An 18,310-nucleotide genomic window follows, 5' to 3' on the forward strand; every position below is an offset into this window, starting at 1 on the left:
ATATTAATCTGTAAATATAGACATAACACAGTGCATATGTAACATTGCAGGCGCGGAATTTATTTTTCAACAACCGAATTTTCTTCATACATAAATAAAAGTGGCCTTTTAGGGAACATTTACTTTAGTAAAACACAACAAATATTTGGGACTTCGCTCTCTCTCTCTCTCAAATTCAAAGGAGGACGTTGAAACCCCCACAACCCCATCTAGATCCGCCACTACATTTCCTCTCTTTCAGTTGATAAGATGTGGCGGGAAAATGCTTGGCACATTCACCCTCCTCTGCTTGAGCAAAAATCTCGTAATATTCTGTCTTTTAAGAAATTGAAATTTTATCATATTTTTAAAAACTTCCCATAGGAAATGTATATATACACGACATTTAAAAACAAATACAATAAATCCTGTTTAAATAGAGAAAGTAATATTGATTGAATATATAACTCGGTCTTTGCTTTAAATAGATAATGCCCAACACGTGTCCTTAACATTCTCTGCACTTTCTCGCGATTGGTGCCGCGAAATTTTGAATTAAAAACTATCGTTAACAGGTGTTTAGATTCATAAACTACATTTAACAACTCTTACGTATAGTTTACGAGTGTGAATTATAGTTTAAGACGATAAACTATGATTGACAAATGTGAATCATAGTTAAGCTCTCAAAACTATAGTTTACGATCGATAAGTAGAGTTTACGTCTGTTAAATATAGTATGTGAGTATAAATGACAGTTAACTATAGTTTACGACCGAAAACTATAGTTAACGAATGCAAAACATATTTTATCTGATAAATATAGCTTCACGATTTGTAAAACTTTGATTAACAACTCTTAACTATGGTTAACGAATGCAAATTATAGTTTACATATGAGAATCTATATTTATCATCAAAATCTATTGTTACCGTTTATTTACAGACAGGTAAGCATAGATTAGCATTCGTAAACTACACTATACAAACATTAAATATAGTTTTACAAATGCAAACTACAATTAACGAATTGTTACTATAGTTTACAGTTCGTAAACTATAGTTTACGATCGATAAACCTAGTTTATCAACTGTTAAACTATGTTTATCTAATTTTTGTGAATTTGGCGTGCCACACATAGATTAGCATTCGTAAACTTCACTATACAACCGTTAAATATAGTTTTACAAATGCAAACTACAGTTAACGAATCGTTCACTATAGTTTACAGTTTGTAAACTATAGTTTACGATCGATAAACCTAGTTTATCAACTGTTAAACTATGTTTATCTAATTTTTGTGAATTTGGGGTGCCATAGACGTGTTCAAATAGAACCATGGAGCCATTAATGTCTAACCCTAGCAAAATAAAAAAATCTTTCAAATAAAATCTTTAATTAAAAGAATAACATGCAATCATTCATAAATTTACATATGACTTGAGATTGATCAATCACACCTTTCTTAGTCTCATTTCCATGATTATATATTTGCAAATACCTACAGGTTGATTAATGAATTAGACACTACCTGATCTGATTTGATAAGAATTGATTCGGACAGGATTCCAACCATTTTGCCATGAAGTACATATTTCAACTTTTAATGCCATAGCAAAGCTTTAATAAGCCTTGAGATCATAATACAATGTACAGTAAATCTCATGCTGATGGTTATGACTTGCACATCTTTTATTTATATAACAAGTTTTTATAACGAGTGTAATATAATTCATACAAAATACAAATCTTTGCATTCAATGAATACTAGTGATAAAATCAATACAAGAGTCTGTAACATTTTGTCTCAATTCATGTGCAATCTCAAAATTCAGCTCTGTAAAATGTCAATTTCTTCTAGTGGGATCTGTAGACGAATTTCTTTCTCCAACATCAAATCTGTAATTTCCTCTAGTTTAGAGTTTTGGAAAATTCTTACACCATCCAAGTAAAGACCCTATAATAAAATCCATGTTTATTTGTAATTAGACAGGAAGAAAATGGGAGATAATTAAAGAATAATGCCTACAATTCTGATCTTGACCTCAGAGTCTGAACACTAGTGCATAATTACAAAATTAAATTGACATTTCTTGCATGATCTCTAATGGATTGCAACCAATTCTTGGACAGTTCAACTTATTGTACACTCCACTTAATCATGCAAAGCAAATTCTTACATCTATATATTTCAAAATTAATTTGAATTGCAAATATATCTTAATACAAAATTTGTTGTTTTCTTGCCATAGTAAATACATTTAGGTCTGAAAATGCTTAATATTCATAACATGAATTTGAAAGATTCTGTTGATCAAGTAATGAATTTTGTAAAGCTCAAAAACTAGATGTACTGTGAGCAAGCTTATTAATTGATAACCTTGCTCCAATTCATCCAATGTTTCTCCATTACAAACTTAAGAAGTTGGCACATATCATATGCCTTTTCTGCAAGTGACTTTGAACTTGCTGAAATAACCCTTAATTGGCATAGTTCATGACATACCCTCAGGTCACAAGTCAGTCTTAAGGTCAAGTATAAGCTTCCAATGTTTCTCGATTACAAGATACTGCTAAGACAGGAATTATAAATATATCTGCAAGTGATCTTGAACTTGCCAAAGTAACCTTGGGTGAAGGTCATGACACATCCCTAGGTCATAATTAATGTTTGTGTGAAGTACGGACTTCCAAATACTGATTCATTACAAAGTTATGTTGAATTCATATCGCTTTTATATTATACAATTTAAAATTTTGTGATAGTGTACATAAGTGAACAGAAAAAAAAAACAGAAACAGAAAAAAAGTTTTTATCTTAAAACATGAAGAAATGTTACTTGTGACACAAATATAATTTATATGAGCATACAGTATTACCTTGACCCAAGGGCACTGCTGTAGAGACCTATAAAACAAGCCACTGGCTCTGTCACTTTGACCATATCTTGCCTGTGATGTTAAGAGTATAAGATGTGTCATTTAACAATTATTTTACATACAGTTAGAACATTTAAAAAAGATTATTCAATAGATAGCTTTGGCATATCATTGTTTACTGCTATCCTGCACATGTCTGACATGTAGCTTTACATTAAAAGTAATCACATGGGTCTATGTATCAGTATTTATGGATGACTTGAATGCAAAATTAACAGAGTTCTATTTTAGGTAGTCCAATCCTCAGGTTTTGAAAATGCTCACAAAAAAGTCTATAAATTCACAAAGTAATAGATATTTACCCATGGTATTTCATCGAAGATAATCACATCATGTAGGGAAAATTATCAAATCTCAAATATATTTTTATGAAACTTGAATAAAAGCACCAGCTATGCATTTTGTAATAGAAAATTGAAAATTGATCAATAAGTATATTTTAAAATTAAAAAAACATTATAGGTATCCAGGCATTCAGAGAAAATTGCATTTCTTAAAATACTTTTAATACATTTTTTTCTTATCTTTTTTTTTTCGTTATCTCTGAAAATGTTTTTACTCTTGTACTTTATGGGATACAAATGCCCACTTTTTACTAGAACTTCCAAAACTTCAAAGAACCTTGAATCATGACGAAATGGATGCATGAAAAGATTTCAATTTCCTGCTTCATACTGACACATTTTTAGTTAAATATTAATAATAATATTCCTCTGGCTAAGAAGCAGATATCCTTCAGTGAATTAAAATTATCTAGATATATATCTATAGGACATGTATGTCTTACCCAGGGTTCATAAGTTATGAAACATGAAAATTTGTATTAGTGCATAGAGTTTGATGACAATATCTTGAATAGTTTCTTTAAAACTGAGTTTTTCAAAAAAAAATTTGATTCAGTTGAAAAGCTCGCATCAATATGTATTAGCATGTGAAGTTTGATAAAAGGTATCTTGGATAGATTCTTTGAAACTTTGCTAAACACAAATTTATGACAAGAGACCCATGGGCCACAATGCTCACCTGAGTCAATATGGCCCTGCTGTTCTTCTTCAGCAGATTATTTGTAGTATTTATTCCTATGATCCCCCATTGTGGACCCACCCTAATCCCAGGGTCATGATTTGAACAAACTTAAGTCTACACTACTTAAGGATACTTCCGTATTGATATAATAACTAATCAGGGCTTTGCTGTTCTTGAGAAGAAGATTTTAAAAGATTAAAAGATTTTTTTCCTATATATTCCTATGTAAAACTTCGATACCCCATTGTGGCCCCACAAAAAAACCCTGGGGGTCATGATTTGAATCTTGAATCTACACTACCTGAGGATGCTTCCATGTCAATATGATTAATCATGGCTTTGCCATTCTTGAAAAGAAAATTTTTAAAACTATATTTCCTATGTAAAGTTTTGATCCCCTATAGTGGCCCCACCCTACCCCTGTTGATTCAAACTTGAATCAACACTACCTAAGGATGCTTCCATATTAATATGACTAATCATGGCTTTGCTGCTCTTAAGAAGAAGATTTTTGAAGAATTTTCCTTATATATTTCTATGTAAAATTTTTATCCCCCATTGTGGCCCCACCCTACACCCAGGGGTCATAAATTGAACAAATTTTCCTGAATTTACACTATGTAATAAAGCTTTCACATAAGATTCAATTTTTTGGGCCCAGTGTTTCTTCAGAAGAATATTTTAGAAGATGCCACCAAATTTTCACTAATTCTTAATGATCTTCCCTTGAGAAAGAGAATCCCCTTCACTCAAGGATGCTTTGTGGCAAGTTTGGTTGAAACTGGCCTAGTGGTTCTGGAGGAGGAGTCGAAAATGTGAAAAGTTTACAGACAAACGGACGACGGACAAAAGGTGATCAGAAAAGCTCACTTGAGCTTTCAGCTCAGCTGAGCTAAAAGTGAAGTCAAGGTCAGAGGAAAGGTCAAGGTCAAAAAAATGTTGATGAAGTTGAATAGTTCTTACCAGTATGTATCAGCATTTATTATACTTCTGTGATTTTTTTCTTTATAAAAATATTACAAATAAACCTGTAATTTTTTATAAGCAGCCCCTAGCAAGGAATAGTTTTTGTGCTATTAATAGTCAATGAAACTATTGACCTGCAGCATTCCCTTTCCCTCGCGCTTCCTCTTGCAACTCTTCTAGTTTTATCCGAATCATGACTTGACACAAGTAAAGTCTGCTTAGGTATAATAAAACACCTGTTTACTGGCTATGAGGACAATAGCAAGTTTATTGTCCCCCTCAACAGCAACTATTGCTGTCTTGGAGGACAATAAACTTGCTATTGTCCTCATAGCCAGTTAAAATGTGTATAATATGGTTTGATAAAAATATCTTGTATAGTTTCTTTGAAACTGACCCTAAACATTCATTAAAGAAAAGTAAGGTCAAGGTCAAAAAAAAAGTTTGATGCAGTTGAATAACTCTCATCAATATGTATCAGCATTTGAAGTTTGATAGAATTATCTTGAATAGTTTCTTTGAAACTGAACTAAACACAAAGTGTGTCTGAATGACAGATGGAAGGATGGAAAGACATGACAAAAACTACATATCCCAGCCATATTCATGGCAGAGCATAATAAAATGATAAGTTGGCTACCTCACAATATAAGTAGAGACTCCAGAGAACTGAGCAATGCTGTAGATCCGGATGATCCAGGGATTTTTCCAGGTAACACCTAATCTTGTTCATCACACCACTGCCAGCATGTGAAATGGATGTAACTGAATCTGAAATGTTCAGAAATACGACCTCAACTTTATTTTAGAAACAGAATTCTTCTGACATTAGAATAAGATGTAGATTTTTTTAAAATGAAAATAAAATGAGAAATTTTTACACAAAAATTAATGTACAAATGCAAGGTTAGGGCTAGGTATTGGTGGTTTTCTTTGCAAATGTATAAGAGGTTTGTTCATGATAAAGAGAAGGTTTAAACCCACTTTTTGAAACATACTTAGTACCCACATGTTATAGCCAGTACAAGTACATGTATCGGCTAGCTATACTGTGCCATGGGTACTTGTGTATATAAGAAAGTAAGTTTAAACCTTTTCAATAATTAGTCTAAGAGAAACCTCTATGTGTTTTAACTAACTCATTTGTATAGAACGCCCATACATAGCCTTAATGTACTTAATGTACTTGCGAATTCATAAACCTTTGTAATTATTTATACCATCATTAACAAGGTCCATCCTATGAATTTTCCTATGTATCAAAGAAGCTACTGCAAAAACTGTCAAGTCAGGGGACTTAACTCTCCCAAGGTGATGTCCACAGAATCTATCTAGTCTCCCAAACACCATACAGCCTCTCTCCAGCTCTGTAAACACATTCAGAAAGTACACATGATCTGGGAAAATTTCAAGCGCAGCCTCCACTGTAGCTCGAAGTGGACTTAATGAGGAATGGCGGACAGAAATGTGATGATGAATAACCTTGACCTTGTACCTGAAAATCTGCTCAAGACTGTGTTCAAAGTTCTTGTTCACATTGGTGTCATTGTCTACTTGAGAATTTGATAAGCTGAACACTAAAGATAGCACTTTATTTAAAACACACATGGCACTGTCTAGGTTAAGATCAGAGATGACATATTCAAACAATGTACAGCATTTAGTGAATTCTAGTAGATAAAGCCATTCCTCTTTGCTTCTTTGGGGGTTCTTCTTGTAGTCCTGTAAAAGCATTTCTATTAACTCCTCCATTTTTCTTCTGCTTTTTAGTTTCTTCACTGCAAAAGTGCTGTTGGGATTTTTTAAGTCATTATGTTGATTTTCACATAAACAAATCAGTGCATGAACACTTCTGTTCATTGACTCTGGACTTATACTGACTGTATTCTTGGTAAACTGAAACAAATCAGTATTAATTGGAAAATTTAGAAAAAGTTCCACAAGAGTTCTGTAAAATGCTGGAATGTATTCCTTGCCATCATCTGTGTTCACACACAACATTGGAATAGCCATCTCCAGCACCTCTACTGCTTCATTTTTACCTCCAAGACTGGAGAGTGAAAGGCTATACTCCATCCAGACTGCTTTACTATTTCTGTTTAAAGGATCCTTTAACACATTTCTGGCCATTTTCTTGAATTTCTTACAATCAACCTTTTCACAATTTTCATTTCTTGTTTGATATCTTAACCAGATAACAGTCAGTTCTCTATGAGGTACTCCATTAAACTTAGACAATCCTTGTTGAATAATATTGCCAATAAATCTATATAAAAATCTCTGCTCTGACAGTGGTCTTGGATTTTGGAAGTCTTTCATTCCCAGTATATTAAATATAACAGAGAGTCTCTCATCATCCTGGACATCTTCTCCAAGTTGACAATTTTCAAATCCAAGGAAAATAAGAAACTGAATCAGAAGCTTAAAATTCAACTTCTCTGGCAAACAGAAGAGAAAAGGTGAAATATCCTCAAAGAGAACAAGTCTATCTACATCCTCACAATCATCCATTGTCTCCCCTGCAGTCAGGTCTGGTTTCCATGGCAACCAATGAGCTGATTCTCTGAGGGATTCTAATTGTAGCCAAGTCTCCCATTTTTCTTTTTTGCTCTGCAAAATAGCCTCCTCTTCATCAGCTAATGAGGGATCTAAGTGAAGCAAAATATGAAAATGCCTATGCTTTACCAGTTTAACAGTTTACATGATTTAAAAAAAATCAAAATTGAGAAATATTTTATCAACCAAGGATTTTTCTGTCAATAATACATTTGAATTTTCTTAGTTATAAACACATCACCTTATCAATTTGTGGGGATATAGTCTTGGACAAAGGGACAATTTCTTTTATCCTGAGGAGAGTCGAAACATTTGATCTTGAGGTGGATTATGATACAAATACTTCAGGGCTTTCAAAAAGATCAGAAACAGGAAGTACTTTTAAAAAAAAAATTGGATATACTTTGTGAAAGCAATTTTAATTAGACATGTTACTGAATTTTTCTCCATCAATTATTCTGGCTGGTACATCCATGATTTCAGTCAGGTAAAAGTACCATGTACTGGTATATTTTGAAAGGCCTGCTATACTTACATGTACATGCCTTCTAGTTTACATATGAGTTGCAATCATAAAGACACAGAATCACAAAGAGAACTATTATTTCTCTTTTTTCAGTAAAGTGAACATACAATGCTCAATACCTTTCTCATTATTTTCACTTTCAGTTGGAAGTAAGTTTTTGTTATCCATCCAGTAATTCCAGCCTTTAGCTCCCTCCTCCCCAAATCGTGGCACCCCTATGTCCCAGAAGCTCTCCAGAATAATGGCTTTTTCACTAAGGTCAGCTGATTTAAGGCGCTCTGGGCAACATAAATTAAGTTCAACCAGAGCCTGGAATGAGGCTATGGCTTTCTCCTTGTGTCCTGCTTGCTTCAAAAATGTACATAACTGAACAAAGATACCTGTGATAGAAAATGAAATAAATGTCATCATTTGTAGATCTTAATCAGCCCATAATTTATGGTAGTTATATATGGAGTAGACTGCAAAAGTTTGTTCTTTATAGTCATAGAAATGCTTATGGATTAATTTATTCTAAAAATACATGTATACTGCACAGATAATAATGAGAAAGCATACCAAGTATTTCTTCTGACAGGTTTACTGGTAGAGTATGTGTCTTTAATTTGCCCTCCTGGTATTTAACAAGTGTAGTGATACACTTCTGATACAGTTTGCACACTCTAGACACAGAAAATTGAGACAGCCTACTTTGATTGAACATCAGGTACTGCTTCCACAGGGTAATGTTTGTTGGGTTGTGAAATAGCAGGTCTTCCATTTCTTTATTTACTTCATTTGGTTCCAGCATTTCCTGGCACAACTGCAAATACTTCAGTTTTAAAACAATGTTACCCTGATTCACTTCCATGGCTTTTTTCAAGATAGCAATCTTCTTTTCTAGGACAACAGACTTAGACATTTTGAAATATCCCTCAGATTCTGGCAGCCTTAATAAGGAGTCTTGATACTCTACAAATTCCAGCCACAGGTCAGTGTTGTGAGGCTCCTCCCGTGTTCTACGATTAAACTCGGCTGTCCTTTTGTTCAGTCTCTCCTCCATTTCAGTTAAACTGACATTATTGTCCACTGGTTCTACCCCCTCCCCCTTTATGTAATGTGAGGTGCTTGTGTCCATCAGTCTCTCTCTTATATCCTCATTAAGATTCCCATGAGTTCTCTCTGAGACCTCCTCTGGAGGGACAGGTATAACATCAGAAGGGACACTCTCAGTATCTTTGGATGGTACAAGATGACACAGTGGAGCTTGTTCAGAGAGCTTCCTGTTTTCTCTGCTGTAATACCTCTTTGTTTTGTGTTTCTTTTTGTTTTCTGTATCTCTAGATTGGGAATCTCCTCCTAAACTTGCTCTGAAAGACTGGGAAAAAGTAGCAATATGTCCTTTGTACAGAGATTCATACTTCCAGTTATGAATGTTGGATTTACGATCAATCCTGAAAGCATCCTCTGGTTCAAGATAAGGCAGCTCTTCAGTGAACACCTTGTTTCCTTGAGCCTCTGGAACCCTTCAAATATAAAACTGTTTCTTAGCACAAAGTGTAAATGCCAACCAAACTAATTGTAAAATGATACCATGAATTAGACAGTGGTGAAAAATTTAGAGAAAAAAAACTTACTTTGTCTTGACTTTGGCAAGAGGACTTGGTGATCTTGAAACTTCCCCTTTGTGACTTTTTTTCTTTTTGTTTTTATGTTTATGTTTTTTCTTCTTTCTCTTTTTTGGCTCTTTATTAAAAAATAACAAAATTAAGCTTCACAGCTCAGTTCACAGCATCAACAAGATGTACAGTTAAATAGTGCTTATAAGTGCCAGGGATGAACAATTTTGATTCATTATTTGTAATCGTTATTTCTATGAATTCAAAAAGTTTAAAATACATTTTACAGCTATAGGGAATGACAATCACTTTGCTGTAAGCTGCATAAATTCCTTATGTGTTCACTATAAATGTGTTTTACTGTATAGTGTTTTAGAGGGTTAAGCTTCTTTAACCATACCATATGGAATTGTTTTACTTTGTCAAGAATAAAATATGAGCATTATTGTATCAAGAAAAAGAAGTCTCTAAAAATGCTCTATTCTATTCACATAAAAAATATTATCATAGTAATAAGAAACACTGAAGCAACATTATTCCTTTCTGGCATGTTTTGTGCTGACATTTTAATTTTCTTGGATTCTAAATGAATTCCAATAATAAACAGAGACTGATTGGTAGCCTAGTTGTAGGACTTGAATGAATACTGGGGAAAAAAAAACAGAGAAAATAGTGAACCTTTAGCGTTTGCCTCTTCTGGCATCTCTTCAGAGGATTCTTGGATGTCTCTGTAATAAAATGAATCAGCATTATTTACACAGAACACTCCAGTCCATTATGAAGAATGTAATATTACAGTCTTCCATAATATACAAAGTTATATACATGTATGTTATATAATTTTTCATAATATGACTATAACAGAAAATGTCTATATTATGGAAAACTGTAACACTGGTATATAGAAAATTTTGTATAATTTTTAAAAATTAATGCTTAAGCTTACTATATATGTTTTATTATGAAACATTTTGGTTCTAAACTTTTGTTTTCATAGTTTTCATGGTGGAGGGTAAAAAAAAGTCTAAAAATATTGCTTATTTTTTCAATTTCATCGACATAGGTAGTGCACACTTTGGACATAAATATCTCCCAAAAAGAAATTTTTGGTAATGGCTGTAATTTCCCTGCATAGTTTGAGGTAGAACCAGTGACCTGATACAGGTCTTATCATGCCTTCATCCTTCCTAGTATCGCTCTGACCACAATTCATCTAATGTACAATTGATTATCTAGCTGATAATTAGCTCACCTGAAAGTTCAAGTGAGCTTTTCTGATCACATTTTGTCCGTCTTCCGTCCATCTGCCTGTCCGTCTGTAAACTTTCAACATTTTCGACTTCCTGACTCTCAAGAACCACTGGGCCAATTTCAACCAAACTTGCCACAAAGTATCCTTGGTTAAAAGGGATTCAAGTTCGTTTAAATGAAGGGCCATGCCTTCTTCCAAGGGGAGATAATTACAAATTAGTGAAAATTTAATGGCATCTTTTACAAATCTTCTTTTCAAGAAGCACTATGCCAGGAAAAATGAAACTTATGTGGAAACATCTCAGGTAGTGTAGATTCAAATTTGTTCAAATCATGACCCCCAGGGGTAGGGCAGGGCCACAATGGATGATCAAAGATTTACATAGGAATAAAATCTCTTGGGTGGTGTGTCAGGACTTACCCATAACCCAAATCTCCATGGCAGATGCTAGACTAACCCATGTGTGAGGACTAACCTTAATCTCTCGGATGGATGTGAGACTAACACTAATCGCAGTCGAAATTTTGTGCAAGGACTAATTAACCCTAATCCTTCAGATGGGTGCAGGACTAACCCTAACCAGTCGAAAAATGTGCAAGACAAATCCTTATTAGTTGAATGACAAAAATCTTCCGTCATAGTGCAATGAGCATGTGGATCTTGCAGATTTGGGGACAGGTAAAGTGAAGTCTACCCAGAAAAGCATTTAATTACTAAAAAGATAATAATCAGGTGCGTAGCTGCCTATACGCAAATACACAAGTGCGTACGCATCATTTTCAGAAAAAAAAGAGAGAATTATTCGGAGAAAGAAATCTCAGTACCATCCAACAAATATTTGTGTTTCAAATTATTCTGTGTCATACTGTGTTGATTTAAATTTTCGATTATCATGGCTGTATGATAAAATTTTAAATCTTTTATTTAATAACTGCTAAATCCAAATAAATCATTCATTATTTTGTCATTGTTCTATCATACATTGATATTTTTTTAAAAGATCTTTGAAAAATTAAATTTCAGCCACATCGTTGAATGCTATGATCTACTAGTATGATTTACAATACGATGTTTTTTGTTCATAATTAAAATTTTGTATACATGTTTTTAAACGTTAAGAATGATTATATGATACCAATTAATATATCGGTTAAATTTTTAGCCTCAATTATATGTACAATAAGTTTCCATGGAATATTAATTTTCATTAAAACAATAATATTACTATGTCTTCTATTTCCTAAACAAAAACTAAATGGCATAATTTTTATATTTCAAGAAAATGATTCAAATATTTGGTAAAACTCCAGAGCTTCTGGGCCCTCACCAGCAGGCACGTAGTATCAGGGGAGCCTCCCCCTTACTTATTCCCAAAACCTAACCTTTTACTATTGAAAATGTACATTGAAAGGGTGGACCCCCACTGTTTGTTGCACCATTGATTTGTGAAATCATGGTTATTTGGTAATATATTAATAAAAATTTGGTTTTTGAAAGATGGACCCCCCCCCTTCAACACACACACACACACACACAAGAAGTAGGACTTCGAATTTTGACAATCTTCCTTTTTCGTCCTTGCTTGTCAAAATTTTTAAAATTGTAATTTTTTCTTGGCTGACAAAAATTATATTACGTGCCTGACCAGAGCCCTTAAACACTGGGGGGGGGGGGGGGGGGGCTCAAGACCCCTTCCCTACCCAACCCCCTGCCGTTCTCTGCGTACTCATTTCTATTCTGGTTACGCGCCTGATAATAACTTTACACATCTTTATGTTCTTTAGATTATTGAGACCTGATTCTTCTAGGAACAATAACATCTCTGAATATTTCAAACTATGGGCATTGTCTTCTAAAACAGGATTTTTGCAGGAATAACTTCATAGCCATTCTTCGAAATTGGGCAAATAGTGCTTATAAGCCAGCAAAGAAACAGGTCGAAATAGAATTCTTACTGGTTTGACACACTCTCATTTGCCTGTGGTCCTTGTAATTCCGGGACATCAAGCTGTAAGTTTGGAAAACTCTTGTTCTGCAACCAGTCCAAGTTTACTGAAAATTTAAAAAAAAAAAAAGAATCACGTTTGAGTCTAACTCAGGATCATGCTACTATGAAAAACAAATCGATTTAGTTCTGAAAATGGGAAAGACCGACTATTAGAATGTGTTGTATCATCCCCGTCTGTACTTAATGGGAAAAGTGTGTTTTTTGATGAAACTGGAAAAAGGGGATTCATTTTTTCCTAAATCAGTCAATACGAAAGTGAAACGACTTTTTGTTAACCCGTCCATAGAAGTTTCTCAATGCAATACGTGTTATCTTATTACATTATGTTCAATCTTCAATGCAGACAATATCAAAAAATAAACATAATAAATACACTTTAAGTTCAAATTTATAAAATTTAGAAAAAGTATTCATTGTAACTAAATCGAACTATTTATGCACGATCTGTCTTTTTCTTTTTCATTTCCGGGATCTTTTTCCCTTTGTCTGTCAAACTGCATACTGTTTCATTTATGTTTTAAAAGTTAAAATTAAAAAGGAAAAATGGACTCAGCAACACTGAATTATTTTTCATCAATTAATCCTCTGACAAAGCGGGTTGTGGGTGATGTTTTACTGGTGGAGGAATTGCTTGGGGATGGATGGAGTGCAATGAACCTGAATGAAAAAGAAACTACTCTGGACGATTACTTTGTCAAACCAGACGTCAGAAGAGTGTACCAAGATGTTGACAAGACAGAGGAGTACCCACAAAGTTTTCCGCGATTGGCATTATCATCTGGAGAGAAAATAATCGTAGATGAGAACAATGATGTACGCCTATATTAAACCAAGTGCTCTTTTGATAACTCCAGCTTGCTGCATCCTAAAATGTCATAGTTGTATAAATCAGGCCCCGGGATCATGAAACATCTTAAGCTTAAGTCCAAATATTTATGTTGTACTTAAATGTTGTAGAAGTCAAGTAGTCCAAAAATTCAAATATTTTTCAATATTGCTTTACAAAAGTGTTGTTATATCTGTAGAGATTAATTCAATAATTAAAAAAATTTCACAGGTGATTGAAAATTCGACTTAAGTCTAAGTCTGTTTCATAATCCTGGGGCCTAGTATCCATGCTCTAGGTATTAAGTATCGATAATTAAAAATTTTTCATTTATCTTAGTTAAAAAAAATGAATGATTTAGTACGTATAGATAGTTTTCGATTGACAAGATTTTAGTAAGAGTTATTTTCCGTTGGTTGCCATACTGGAGGTATACAAGCCCAAATTCCTTCATTATTCAACCAATTTAAACTTGTCGTACTGGGCAATTGGGTGAGGATTACACAATTTTTCTTACGAATTTATGCTTACACAAGCTGCCTTTAATTCATAATTTTAGTATTTTAAAGATTTTTATTAGCCCTTATACTTCTGCCACACAAGAGGAAAATTCACTCGTTGGACCTCCAATATGGCGACCAACTGGAAATAACTCTTGCTTAATTCAGGCCAGTCAAAAACTATCTATTTCATAACATGAGAGTCACATCAGTTAAGTGTGATTACTTCACTGTACATTAAACAATTGATCTACTTTCATATCTTTCATTATCTTCTCTTCAGTTTTGGACATGGCAAGATGAGCATTCTGCACCTTTTTCATGGCGATCTAAGGTAGTATAAACACTTTAAAATTGTAATACACCACTTAATTTTTTTTTTGTACAATCAAACATAGATTGCTTTTCAAGGGATCTAACAACATTCTGATAAGCTTCGTCTTCATTTGTCTTTTCATCTAACAAAAGTTATCTCATTAAAATTAGCAGGTTATTAGAAGTAAATTTGCAAGTTAGGCCAGGGCTAGTAATTTTATGATCAGGGCTAGTAAAACTTTGGGAAGTAGCCCAACTGGTCTAGTACATACACTCTTAAAAGTTAATGTCACTCATTTCTTCAAGCTGAACACTGCCGAGTTTTGGTGAAATGCAATAACTAAAACCATTTATTGAATAAAGATGCTCACATCATATTTTGTCACAAAGAATTGAAAGGTATTAAGAACTAGAGCAAACTACATTAAAAAAAAATTATTTCAGCTGTTGTTGGCATCCATTTTTACTGTGTATTGGTGTTAGGACTGCAGTTTTTTTTTTTTACTTTAATGTGGTTTAGAGTCAGGAAGACTTAACTTTGGCTGACTTGGAACCTGAAGAGTTGGCAAAACCTTCAAAAACAACCAAATCAAAAAAGCAAGAGTCAAATTCATCTGTCAAACCAAGTGAGAGACAATTTCAATATAAGAATGAAAGTTTATGGAACAGTACATTCCCAGAAAAGCTGAAAGAAAGGAATTCAGTAAGACGTACTGAAATCAACACACTAGAGGACCTGAAAGACTCCGAGAGAAGAAGTCAGAGCCCTGAGGCCATTAACTATGCATTCAAAGGCAGCAATGGGGATCTTTCAGGTCCTCCTCCTGAAAAGCAACCAAATGGTACACTTCAAGACTCACCTAAGAGAGCATCACCAGCAAAGTCAGAAAGTAAAAATACAAAGTTACATTTATCATCCTCATTTTCTAGAAAAAATCAGCAGGACTGTGAATTTCTGGTTGAAAAGAGAAAGGAATCTTTGCCAAAATCCAAGTCCAACTCAAGGGAATTCAATGATGTTGAACTGAATGCATTTGATAACCCTGCAATGGCAGTGGGTGTGGCATTGATTAACCAGGAAGAGGACAGTTCCAGTAGCTCTAACTCCTCCCCCGCCCACAAACCTCTGCTTAAGGAACCAATCAGACAAATCATGGAGCGAGAGGAAGTGATTTTTCAACAGCCCTCTTTTAGTGAGGAGGATGGGTATAGGACTGCTGAACTCAAACAAGTTGACAACACACCATCAGAGGTAAAATGTGCAGATTTTACAGGCTATTAATTCAGTCTAGTAGATTTTAAAAAGTATTAAAATTCCAATCATTCAGTTTTTCCCCCCAACCTTGTTATAAACTTCTTGGATTTCTACAGACAGAGGTTTAGAGAAAGAGGTAAACATGCTTTTATTTTAGTTTAAAGGTATTGATTGGTATGGTGATCAATTTTTTTTAATTAAAAAATTTAAGAAGGGTTTTGGTATTTTGCATTGGTATAATTTATTAGGAAATGAATAGATACATTTTTTACTGAGCACTGAATTACAAAATAACAAAAACATCTACTCAACATGCTCAATCTACAATGTTTATATGCATCCCTGTATTATGACATACAGTTCTTATACCCCCCTCTTGAAACAGAGGTATATAGTGATGGGGGTGTCCATACGTCTCTCTGTCTGTGTCCATCCATTAGGATTGGAGTACCCATCTCTTATCCCCAACTCCTCCTATACCATTGAATAAATTTTAATGAGACTTTCACAGAATTTTTATTACATAGTCAGGAATAGACATTAACTTTCTTATTCACTTGCCATTCGGGGAAGTGAACTCAATTTTTGACTTGTCTGAATGCAAAAATTGCTTGCCCATAATTAAGAAAGAAGAAATTAGTTTTATTTTATACCGTGATACTATGATAAGAAAGAGTGTGACCAGATACATTTCTGTATGTTTGGCAATCTGAGGTGCCAGAAAATAATGTTGATGCTATGTTGGACATGAATATATACTGCTGTCCTTGTCAATTTAACCTGTAAACTCACATTGCCATGCAGCAAGAACAACCTAGAGCACGTATTTATACCCTGAAAGAAACTAGAATAACGAACCCTGGCAACTTTTAAATGAACGCTATAATATAGAAATACTTCTGAGGGATTCAGAATACAAAAACAATATCAGTCACATTCCCAGTGAAAATCAAGATTTCAATTTATTGTTTAATCTATAAACTAATGTAAGCTACATAACAGTATACGTTTCTATCAGAAATATTCATTTGCCCATTTGGACAAGCTAAGTACCTTGATTATTTTCCTTTATATTCTGTTGAACATTGTAATACTTGGACCACTTGATGGTGTTCCAACTCAAGCCACACACTTGAATTTACACTTTGTAAAGATTATAGCTGTCACAATTTTTTCTTCTTGTCTGACCAATACTTGGAAATAAGAGAATGTTTCAGTGTTACTATCTCATATTGTTATTTATTTTCCTAACTCCTGTTGAACTCAATTAGAATTTCCTTCATGCACCCTGGTGAGGGATGTTTATAGCTTTTATTATTTTATATATATGTACATGTAGATTGAGATCTTTGAGGTTCTGCATGGAAGTTGGAAAAGATGAAAAAAATATTATCAATTTACTGACACCACACAAAAGAAATGCTGGATAAATGATTCTTTGATCAGAGAAGCTCACTTGAGCCTTTGGCTCAAGTAAATTAAATATCTTAAGAAAAAAAAAATAATTTCTAGTGATTGTAAAACAGAAGGGCCACAGTTAAATTACCAGTAATATGAAACCATTCTGATATGGAATAGATAAAATATATAATTAATGGGTCTGGGGGCACAAAAAATAGTATTTCTGTACATGTAATTCACTTTTGAATTAAAGACTTACAGGCTTTAAGAATTAATGTAACACAGTTAAATTTATAAACTTGGTGGCATGTCGAAACAGTGTACCGATACATTAAAATTGTTAAAAATGTACTAAATTCAGTTAAGGCCCCAGTAAGGGTTGCGTAAGTGATCAATGTGGCCCTTAGTGGGCTTCATGCATATATATGTTACATTGAGAGGTGAATTTGACATCATTTACTTTTTTTCATTTGCCTAAGATTTGACAAATTCAGCAGAATATATTACATAGGTACATTTTATGATGTATTCTATTTTATTGTGTGACTTAATTTTTCAGGCATTAAATGATTCTTCTATACCAATGACTGGGTTTGACTTCTTGGATCAGTGGTGAGGAATATCCAGGATTAAAGAGCTACATGTATACAGAATGCAGCAAGTAAGGAACACTGCCACAATTATAAGTATAATGATTCCATCAGTGTGTAAACATGCACAAGAGTAAGATACTGCACTATGTAATTTTCCACTTTATCATGTAAATTAATTCTTATATACAATGTACATTCATTGTATACAGTACATGATTATACACCCAAACTCAATAAATTGGTGCAATTCAAGATATTTTTTCTTCAAAAATCGACTTTTGATTATCCATCTGCTAATAACATTTTCAGATAGATCAACGTATCAAGTTTGTATTCCCAAAGATTTTTCAAGTTAAGTTCATTGGTTAAGAAATTACGTCAATTTGAAATAAAGGTGTATTGTTGATCATTATTTGCTGAGAAACAAGCGTTACGTATCATATTATAGTTTTCCTTTAAGATTTTAGGGTGAAATAATATAGATTGTAATAAATCCTCAATGTCAAAAGCAAATCAGTCTATTTACTTTCGTGATAAGACAAAAAAGGTCAACTGTCATAATGTATTT

At 33.6% G+C, this 18,310-nt stretch overlaps 2 protein-coding genes across 2 annotated transcripts; one reads left to right on the plus strand and one right to left on the minus strand.

Annotated features, from left to right (window-relative positions):
* Positions 1-1,672: 1,672 nt before the first annotated feature.
* Positions 1,673-13,081, minus strand: LOC133182133 (nuclear exosome regulator NRDE2-like). The gene is made up of 10 exons (XM_061316859.1): positions 13,000-13,081; positions 12,800-12,896; positions 10,271-10,320; positions 9,611-9,719; positions 8,553-9,499; positions 8,114-8,374; positions 6,133-7,560; positions 5,553-5,683; positions 2,861-2,932; positions 1,673-1,937 (listed from the first exon to the last, which is right to left on the minus strand). The coding sequence occupies exons 1-10, from the start codon at positions 13,079-13,081 to the stop codon at positions 1,812-1,814; spliced, it is 3,303 nt and encodes a 1,100-aa protein (XP_061172843.1). The 3' UTR covers positions 1,673-1,811.
* Positions 13,082-13,358: 277 nt separating this feature from the next.
* On the plus strand, positions 13,359-18,009 carry LOC133182134 (uncharacterized protein C1orf198 homolog). The gene is made up of 4 exons (XM_061316861.1): positions 13,359-13,665; positions 14,462-14,512; positions 15,014-15,745; positions 17,709-18,009. Exons 1-4 carry the CDS (start codon positions 13,396-13,398, stop codon positions 17,763-17,765), a joined length of 1,110 nt encoding a protein of 369 aa, XP_061172845.1. The 5' UTR covers positions 13,359-13,395; the 3' UTR covers positions 17,766-18,009.
* The last annotated feature ends 301 nt before the right edge of the window (positions 18,010-18,310 follow it).

The sequence above is a fragment of the Saccostrea echinata genome, unplaced genomic scaffold, assembly GCF_033153115.1.
Source record: "Saccostrea echinata isolate AGI-Se365-2 ecotype Australia unplaced genomic scaffold, CSIRO_AGI_Sech_v1 ptg000009l, whole genome shotgun sequence".
In the NCBI taxonomy this organism is placed as follows: domain Eukaryota; kingdom Metazoa; phylum Mollusca; class Bivalvia; order Ostreida; family Ostreidae; genus Saccostrea; species Saccostrea echinata.